The sequence below is a fragment of the Limulus polyphemus genome, unplaced genomic scaffold (assembly GCF_000517525.1).
Source record: "Limulus polyphemus unplaced genomic scaffold, Limulus_polyphemus-2.1.2 Scaffold8956, whole genome shotgun sequence".
Classification (NCBI taxonomy): domain Eukaryota; kingdom Metazoa; phylum Arthropoda; class Merostomata; order Xiphosura; family Limulidae; genus Limulus; species Limulus polyphemus.
Genome location: NW_013674566.1, coordinates 9,398 through 20,051, shown reverse-complemented (window position 1 = coordinate 20,051; position 10,654 = coordinate 9,398). Strand labels below are relative to the sequence as shown.

General features: G+C 34.5%; 1 protein-coding gene across 1 annotated transcript; it reads right to left on the bottom strand.

The window, feature by feature from the left end:
• Positions 1-428: 428 nt before the first annotated feature.
• Positions 429-10,369, bottom strand: LOC106475668 (muscle LIM protein 1-like). Its single transcript, XM_013936346.2, has 4 exons — positions 10,344-10,369; positions 8,845-8,936; positions 3,597-3,771; positions 429-507 (listed from the first exon to the last, which is right to left on the bottom strand). The coding sequence occupies exons 1-4, from the start codon at positions 10,367-10,369 to the stop codon at positions 477-479; spliced, it is 324 nt and encodes a 107-aa protein (XP_013791800.1). The 3' UTR covers positions 429-476.
• Positions 10,370-10,654: the final 285 nt, after the last annotated feature.

Sequence of the window (10,654 nt, the reverse complement as noted above, 5' to 3'; positions counted from 1 at the left end):
TATATCCATCCAGAGTGTAGGAGTAGTCTAAGAAAAATGTTTAAATCAGAAGGAAATTGACAAACATTTAAAGACGGATTATTAAAATCTTTCATTTCTCTTAATTAAAATCAAACAAGGTTTTTATGATTAATATAACAATAGGAGGGTAATAACAAGAAATATATATAAGCAAGTTTTGTAATTTTTTCTTTATTGCATTTTAAAATACACAGTATCTAAACTCTTTTTATACAATATATAAATAACCATTTTATTATTTAGAAGCAATGAAGAAACAAAAGATACTGTGACTTTTTTACTTTCTTTCTGACTTCATAAATTTGTAATATTTCTGATCACATAACATTTCTTTCTGATTAATAAATAACTTAAAAAAATAAATTTCTGCTATTGATTGGCTGGTTAAGGTTTTCTTTTATGTATTGTTTCTTTGTTGTAGGTGAGTTTTATCTGTTTTAGCAATGGAACATGGATTAACCATAGTTAGGATCCGTTGGCTTGTTGCTATAAAAAAGGAAATTATATTAAAATTTAAACAACTTTTAAATTCTATAAGTGAATTAAGATATATATAAAGTATGACGAAAGTTTAGGCTCGCTAATAGCAAAATAGTAATTATGCATTCTGTCCATTAAAATATCCACGAATCTTTTTTATTAGAAAACAACAACAGCTATAAACTTGACATGATATTTACCAAGAAATGGGAGCATTGTGCTGGAGATATGATAAGAAGTCGTCATAGCACCCTACACTCAGTATTATAGTGTTTAGGACTAACTACGGTATTCTTGAACTGAGCTATCAAAGTAACTTATGCTACATGATTGAATATTGTACTTAGGGCTACAGTTTTAGTTGACCTCTTGAAAAACAAAGATAGTTGTGTATAGAGTATTTCTAATGATTTAAGAGCTTTGTATTTACGATTGAATGTTTTATTTGTAACATTATATTTGAGAAAGCAAGTTACCCCTAAAAATATGTTGTTTCATTAATACCGTTACGACAGCGGAAGTCAAAGTCACTTGACGCTGGTAACATGTGATGAGTGTCTAGAAGATTCGCGAAGGCGCTAGCGTTTGCTAGACACGCACTCTTATAGTATATAAGACCGGCAAGAAGACGGACAACTGAATCAAGCGTGGTAGTAAATTGCATGAATCGTTGTGAATTATAGCGTGTGTTAAGTAAAAGTGACTGTGGAAATTAAGTTTATTGCAAAGTACTCGTGTCGCTGAAGTTCCTCGGGAAGAATTATACCGGGAAATTAACAAACGAACACAGAGGCGTAACAATACTTTAGCTGGGGACCACCTAAGAAATGCAACGTGTCGACAGGAAGTACCGTATATTTCGGAATATAAGACGCACCCTTATTTTGAAGACAAAGTTTTAGGAAAAACTTTACTAAGTTTACTAACTCCATTACTATAATTTATTTTTTTGTTATTTAGAGAGCATTATAAATAGTTATGTTTTTAAAAGAAAGAAAAAACTACTATTGTTATAAATAACACATTCAATTGAACTAAACTATGCATGCCGATTTAAATATATTTACACATGGCTTGTTTATATCGGATATATACATATATATTATTCATACCTTCGGTGTATAGGACGCAAGCAGATTTTGACATCAAATTTTATAAGTTTAAATCATAAATTCAGCATGTGAGTAGAAAGAGCATAATAAGCAAATATTAAATATCATATTCCTGTAAAATATATACTTATCAACCAAATTTTTAATTTTCTCTAAGCTATAACTTTGGCTCGTACTAAAACCAGATGAGAACTCGTATTCCTTTTCGTAGCTTAATTACCCATTCAAGCCGTCTCCAAACATTATTAGTCTCAAAGTGAGATCCTCGTCATCGAATTTGAAACGTATTTGCTGTTTCAGAGATAGTTGCATTGTGTCCTGTGTCGCTGTCATAGGGAGTAAAGATGTGTGATTGATCAGCTACAAGAATAATGTGTTTAGTGAATGCGATTTAGACACTTTCAGGTCATATTCGCTTTGACCTTTGACAAGTTCAATTCTAATGCAATTTCCTTCAATTTACGTTTTATTTTGACTTTAACACCGTGTCTTGTCCCCCTTTTAATCTTATTCTATTTGCAATAAAAAATCGCTCCACCTGTTCAGCAGACTACATCCACGAGATCTGTCGCGGAGATAACTGACTGTTAATTAGGACTACAACCACATGTTATAGTATTATTACGTGATATTTTTTAGCCTCTTTGCTACGCTAATTATAAGCTTACCGTCATGTCTGCTATTTAAACTTCAAATACTTAACACGTGCCAAGTTTATAAATTGTTTTTCACCAGTAATATTTGTTTAAGTTTGAATAGAACCTTTGTGGCTATTTTGTCCTAAGGGCAAGTAATTGACTAAATTTACGATTTCCCAACAGCACCACGGCACGAGGAGTTTATCTTTTAAATTGTTGTTGTTTATTAGTGGGCGGTCAGAGAGGAGTGGTTCCTCTTCGCCTTAAACCATTGTTTCATTCATTCTCAATCAAATCATAGAAGTAAGACAGACGAGCTAGACAACGCTTGTAAGTAGTACAAAATTTTGATAAAAAAATAAGGCGGACTCACTAATTAATGATTTATCAAATATACATCACTTTTGTTTATTTATTTTCAAATAAACCAAATTAGAAGTGTTTGTTTGTTTTAGCGCAACTCTACAGAACAAGCTTTTTGCGATCTACTCACTCGCAAAAATCGAATTTTAAGTCTGTAACTTACCGTTGAGCCGCTGGGGGACAACCAAAAAAAGGACAAATAATTTTATATAAAGGTATATTGGTAACTTTTTGTTTCTTGAAAAAGAATACGAAGATCAAGCAGGTGGTCAGGGCGGGAAAACTACTGGTGTTTAACATTTTAGGATATACTTTATTATTCCATCATCAGTCCCCCAGTGGTATGTATGTCTGCGGTCTTACAACGCTAGAAAACGGGTTTCGATACTCGTGGTGGTCAGAGCACAGATAGTCCATTGTGTAGCTTTGTGCTTAATTACAAACAAACAAGCTCCCCAGTGGCACAGCGGTATGTCTGCGGACTTACAACGCTAGAATCCGGGTTTCGATACCCGTGGTGGGCAGAGCACAGATAGCCCATCGTGTAGCTTTGTGCATAATTACAAACAAACAAATTCCATCATCAGCGAAGTCTAAGACAATTTTGCCGCACTCTGACCTTGGGATAATGCTCGTCAGACCTTAGATTATTGCAGAAAACTTTGAATTCGGAAGTGAGAGGTGTTTGGGGGATAACTTAAAAGAGATGGTACACACACAGACCATGTTTCTCAACTTTCGAAATTGCTTCCTTAAATGTTTCGATTTGTTTTCTACAAAATAATATCCACAAGGACAGTAAAAAATGTTAGAATAGACCATAAAAGTACTAGTTACATCATTTCTGTCAAATAACTACATTTTTAAAACACTAAATCCTCATTTCATGAGGATCCTGTAATATAATTGTAGTTATTTCTCAAGGGCCTTACAGTTATGTACGAAACTCACAACTTAAAACGATAAAGAAAGCTATACTTACGACATTTGTGTTTCAGTGTTGCCTAGATGCGCTCCAGTGTCCATGCTAAGGGTGCCAGCACCTTGGCCAAAACCGTAACCTTTAGGCCCGAACTTCCTACCGTAGCATTGCTTACAGTACAGTTCACCGCCATGTTCGGCGGCGTTTGTGCTGTCCAACCTCTTTTGACAGAGACCTGAGATTAGTAACAAAAATAATAATTCAGTTTATTATTTTCCAGTAAATTGAATCCAAATTGGAAGTGAACAAATCGCAGTCAGTTTCTAACTAATTCAAACAATTAACGTATGCCGAAGAAAAAGAAATTGATTGCAAGTAAGTAGACGTCTGGCGGAATATTTTATCCTTCATCAACTAGCACTAAAAGAAAGCCCCTGGGTAGTTTTGTAATTGTCTCGAACTTTTACACAAGAGGTCGAAATATTGCACAATTTTTAAAGTTTTTTGAACATAAATAACATGTCTAAGATGACTATTAAAATATTTATAGTTTAATTCTCAGTATCTGCAGTTACTTTTTTATTATCAAGCTTAAAATTCATGTGATTTTTTTAACGTTTTATGTTATAAAATCTCATCAACTTCCGAAATAATAATTGCCTTTGATCATAGAAATGCTTAATTTATAGAAAAAAAGGGGGTATCGGAACCTCACTGATGGGTAGGGAGGATTTAGGTATTTGGAAGATAACAATTAGAAAGTTATGGATGTTATTGTCTGGAATGGAGCTAGTGAATGTAATGTAATTGACTACGTCAGTGAAATATCAATTTGCAGTGTAACTTAAATTGGAGTATAGTGGTTCCACTTTTAGATTAAAGAATAGGAAAATCCAAAACAGTTTTCGGATCTCAGATCGGGCAGAAATTAGGCACTGTATCCAAGTGTGATCCAAAATGATCGATTCTGGTTAGAAGTTTGGCAACATATCTTCTGATGTGCTGCAAATTTCCTGCCATTATCGAGTGAAGGACTAGTTTTGTGTTTGTTTTTTAGACCGACAAACCACTGGAAAACTCCAGCAGGAATTGGAATTTTCAGAATGAGTGTTACTTTATGTGCACGTGAGCTAAGTGGCCATATCAGAGACCTCTAGGATTTAGATATAACCACACCTCAATTTCATTTACTAACTAGAAAGAGAGCAGCACCTACCGCCGAAGGGATTTATCTGGTTCTTTGGACTGAATAGTAGGATTGACTGTTACTTTTGTAATGCACCCACAGCTAAAAGTGCTATATAAATATTTTAAGTGGCATCACGGTTCAAACCTTAACTTTTGATTTACTAATCACTAGCCCACTCCTGGTCCATTTCCAACAGACAAAATCCTGAGAATACAATAAAATATTGTTGAATATATTGTGAGGTGTAACGAAATAACTTGTATCAATGGGTTAAAGTGATCTATTGTACCATTCAAGAAACTTAACTAGATTTTTGACACTAATGTTAAACACTGCTGGGCGTGCTTGGATGATTCGCTTTGGTTGGCATATACAAAGTAGGAATTGCATGTATCTTGGTTTCATAGTATTACAAATTTAAACTATTTAAAGGTTACCGTTTTGTGGAATTAGAAACATACATTTTTAGAGGTGATATATTTCCAATGCAAGTGCGGGAATTAACTGTATTGCATACAATATTTTACGATAAATGTTATATCACATACAATGTAAAATCTACCAATGCATGAATAGAATTGCTTTGTTTAATCTGTGTCTTTAAGAAGTATCGTTGAAAATAACTTGTTTGGCGTAGAACTTTCCATGATTCAGCAGATGTAGCCTTAGATATGCATTTACAATGGCTCTGATGATTTGTATGTGATGACTCTCTTGGTGCACCATTTGGAAGGAACGTTGTACATAAATGACCCTCTTGGTGCACCAGTTGGAAGGAACGTTGTACGTAATGACCCTCTTGGTGCATCAGTTGGAAGGAGCAACTATTTTCCAATATGTTGTTCCATTGCTTTCACTTTGAGAAAATGCTCTAGCTTTTTAGTATTAGTAGAGAATCACATCTTGACGGAGTTACGTGTTCCTAATTATTAGTGTATCGTTGCCCCTAATAAAGTGAAACCAAAATAGCATTTGAACAGGGAATCATTACTATAAAGACTTACTATTTTATTTTGTTGGCATTACGACTGTCCCTATTCGCAATTGATTATTGCAGAACTGAGAAGTAGTTAATACGTTAAGACCTGCTTACCTCATCAGAGATTATAAACCTAATTTGATAATTATTACTGACAGCAGTACTCACGTTTGTTGGTTTTAAGGTGGCCTAGAGGGGTCACTTGTTTTAATCACTCGCACCATTATGCAGTAGTGTGTTGTCTGCAAACCCTCATTAAGGTAATTTGAGGCCATGGCGCACTTTTTTTTTTAGGCCCCTTGAATAGGGTACAAGCAAATTTGAAGTTAATTATAATTAATACATATTAAGTTAATTACTGAATATAAGCTAATTATTCGATGTAAATTAGAATATGATGCATCTAACTTTTAAGGATGATATATTAAAATTAAACGATTACAATAATAATTATTTACTTGTAGAACATGGCAAGTAAAAAAAAGAATTAGGTACATAAAAAAACAATATAGTTATTGTACAACATTATTAAAGCATGCCAAAACCAAATCCCCGTCACACCAAACATGCTCGCCCTTTCAGCCGTGGGGGCGTTATAATGTGACGGTCAATCCCACTATTCGTTGGTAAAAGAGTAGCCCAAGAGTTGGCGGTGGGTGGTGATGACTAGTTGCCTTCCCTCTAGTCTTACACTGCCAAATTAGGGACGGCTAGCGCAATCGCCTTCGTGTAGCTTTGCGCGAAATTCAAAACAAACAAGCATGCCAAAACATTACCCTAAAATCGTGGAAAAACAGATTCGAGTTTTGTTTTTTATTGTTTTGATGCATTGTTGGGCGGATGGTGTTTCACTATCAAAAAATTTTGCAAACTGTACCATTTCATCGGAAAAAGAGCTGCCTAGATCTTGAGAGTAAAATTTTTCAACTGGGTACACTCGCTAGGACTAACTGCTCACGAGTAGCACGAGCTTTATGTAACTTGGTTAGTGTAACATTTGCTTCACGTTGTCGCATATTTCGACACTTCTTATGGCGGGAATTTTAAAAATCACGGTTCAAAAGGCAATAAAAAATGAAATGTAATTATAAACAGTTGTATAAGGTTATGAAGGTTTTAAACTGTTTAGTGCAAAGAAATGTTGTTTTCTGCTAAAATTTGAAGTAATTTTAGAAAGAAAAAATGGTAATTTTGTTTTTTGTTTATGATGGTTACGAGGTCAGTCAAATTGATTTGGTCTGTATTGAGTAGGAATAAGACAAATAACAGATAAAATATGAAGATTTATCAAAAAAAGAAAGAGTTAAAATGACGGTCCGGATCGTCAGTAGGGGTCCCTCACCGCTTGGGGCCCTATTGCACCTGCGCCACGGTTAATGTGCCCCTGGTTGTCTGTGGCTAGTCACACAGTAGAAACTAAAATAACTTCACATAAGGGACGTTTAACGTTTCAGCTTGTACTCTCGTGACGTCAGTAAAACGTGTGCATAGTATGAATCACCAGAAGTATTATGCACTCTGTAGGTTACAACAAAGCATGACAAATAAACTTCAAAGCAAGAGATATAAATATTTGTTACTCTTAATTTTGGTTTTATTTACTCTTGAAACAGAACACTTTCGGAGATCCTGCTGAAGTACATCTAGTTATACTTATAATCTCAGGCCCGCCGACAGGGGGGCAACTGCCCAGGGGCCCGAGTGAATGAAACCTGGTTATGCCGTAAAGCCCGCAAAGCATCCTTAGGCTATATCTTTATTTAAAGATAAAAAACCATAGTTTTTGGATTTTCTTTGCATATAGACGCTTGATACATAAAGAACGACTGAAATAATAATTTGAGTAATAATTAATATGTATTTGTTACTTTATAGATTTAATGGATATTTGTTGTTACTTTATTAACGTTTTTACGCTTATACTGTGAGGTAAAAACGGCTGCTGCTTTATGATTTTGTGTGGTTTATGAGCTCGTTGCTGTCCTAATTTAGGATCTTATTTTTAATAAATTCTTGAAAATGTTAAAAAGAGAGAGAGAGAAAGGGGGTCCGGCGAGGATGTTTGCCCCGGGGCCCGTGCTGGCTCTCAACGTCCCTGTATAATCTGTTACCATGGTTAATAATACGCCATTCTCTTAACTCTACCATGGACATGCGTCTAATCACGGATAGATAGCGCTACTTCCACATAAAGACATTGGTTTTTTGGCTCGTCAGCAGTCTAGTTAATTAATATACTTATCCATGACAAGGATACAGTAACAAGGTTAAAATACAATCAATTTGATAATTCGAAGGAGTCGTTACTAGTCGTGTGAAAATTTCCAATAAGTAAGTTTTATTTACTTTTAGATGGCCTCAACTTCATATATTCCTCCTTTTAACATTGTTTCCCTCCTTTTCACTGACCAGATAGGGATAAATAACTTGAAATAATATCTAAATGAAACCTTTCTGCAATTTCAAACCATGTGCACCGTCTAATCAAATTTTAACTGTACACTTCTCAATGTTTCTGTCTTCATAAAATCAGAAAAAATATAAGCACCAACGCATATAAAGACCTGTCTTATTTTCGAAGAGAAATATTGTATTCTTTCTCTAGGTGTATTTTAAGAGCAGAAAGCCTTTAATGATGGGCCAGGTGATTAGGGCGCTTGACTCGCAATCTGAGGGTCGTGGGCTCGTGTAGCTTTGCGCGAAATTCAAATCAAACCTGTAATGATATGTGAAACTATTAACTAATAATATAAAAGTTAAACATTAGTGCATGAAAACACATTTGGAGTAGTTGGTGATAAGTCCCTAACGAGATATAACATTTATACAAGTTAATTAAAAAACAAGAACAAAAAACGAAGAACTCCCTGTTATTTTTTTTATGCAGTTGCTGAAGACTTAAGGATATCTAAATCGCTTTCTTATCAAGTTTGTATAAATTAATCGCCATGTGAATCATTTGTGGATCTGGACTTTTTTGTGTAAATCTTCATTGATGTTAACCATACATTAATTACTGACTGTGTGGGCGATCTTACCAATATAAAGAGGGAATAAGTTGAGTAAAAACTTCATTTACTTTCTTGTATCTGCTATTACTACGACTCTATACTGTAAAATAAATATATGTGAACACTTACCACACTTAAAGCATGTTTTGTGCCACTTCTGACCAGCTGCTAACATCTCCTCGGCAGCATAAACAGACTTGCAACATTTCGGGCATACATTCCTTCTCCAACAGTTGGATAATCATGCCTTTCAAGCCAGTTGAACATCCCAAGTTACATTTAACACACATTTACTCTACTGATTCTAAGAACTTGGGAGTGAACGCAAAGAAACATGTCTAACAATGTGTCAGCCAAACTATATCTGATATAACTAGTGACAACGAGGTCTTTCATTCAATATCACGACTCATCAAACCAGCCGAAATACAACGGATACAACAGTGGTTAAGACACTATGTATATTGTCAAATAGCATGAACAGTTGTTATGGTGTAAAGTAGATTAAGCTGATGGAGTGTAATTTTTATCCATTTTATACAAGTCATTTACAAATTAGTATAAGAATTAATAGTGCTATTAATACTAAGAACACTATATGACACATAATTGGTGTTATAATGTATTATTTTAACCAATCATAATCAATACTTTGCACTTGATAATATATATAGCATCTAAACCATTACTATATATAAAAGATTCATATATAATTATGTTATAACTTATTTACATGTCCTTCTGGAAAACATTTGATACTGTTATAACTCTCTGAGTAAGAGGGTAGAAAACAACGATTTTAATATATATATATATATAACTGAGTGCGTAGAAATGTAACATAACGTTTATAGCACCGAGGGTTTACATTTTGGAGGAAATTGTAATTTCAGCTTTAAATATTCTTGACGGTGTTGTTTGTTTGTTTTTTCTCGAAAAGCTACAAAATAGACTATCTACAATCTATCCACCAGGAGAATCGAATTTCGGGTTTTAGCGTTGTATGTACGTAAACTTACTGCTGATCTACCGGGGAACAATGACAGTAACTGTACTATATTTGTATACACTGATCCTAAGTATGAAAGATAATATTAAAATTATTTTGTCTTTTTAACCACTGTTTGAAAAATGTTAAAAACTCCTTCAAGTTTGACATTATTTGTTATATTAAACTTATTGTTAAGTTCTTAATTTGTACAATTTTCTAAAATATTCAAGTAACTCAGGCATCACGAGCAAAAGTTAATATCGATCAATAAAAAGTTTTCAAATGTTTTGTTGAGTTAATCAGAAGCATTACTTGTGGGCACGGCCAGGTGGTTAGGGCACTCAACTCGCAATCTGAGGGTTGCGGGTTCGAATCCCCGTCCCACCAAACATGCTCACCCTTTCAGCCTTACGGGCGTTATAATGTGACGGTCAATCCCACTATTAGTTGATAAAAAGTAGCACAAGAGTTGGCGGTGAGTGTTGATGACTAGCTGTCTTCCCTCTAGTCTTACACTGCTAAATTAGGGACGACTCGTGCAGATAGTCCTCGTGTAACTTTGTGCGAAATTCAAAACAAACATACTACTTGCGGGCAGTGAAGTTGTCATAATTTTTTCATCAAATTAAAGAATTACTTAAATTTCTTTGCTGGACTTAGCATCTTTATAGACTCTATTTTTAATAACCTGAACTCGACTAAAATATGTGCTTCTCAAACAACGTACAATGAGGCGGAAAACAAAAATTATAAACACTTAGTGGTATGGAACTATACACCTGGAAAAAAAGTTAAGCACCCCCAAATATTTTGCAGGATTGCTTATTGAAAATAAGGTTTAATTTTCATGATGTTGAGCAATGTTCATAATTTCAAACATAATTAAAAGGATGTGAGCGTTCAGGTGTGACATTTAAATCAGGCGGGTTTTTTTCCCCACGTGCAACT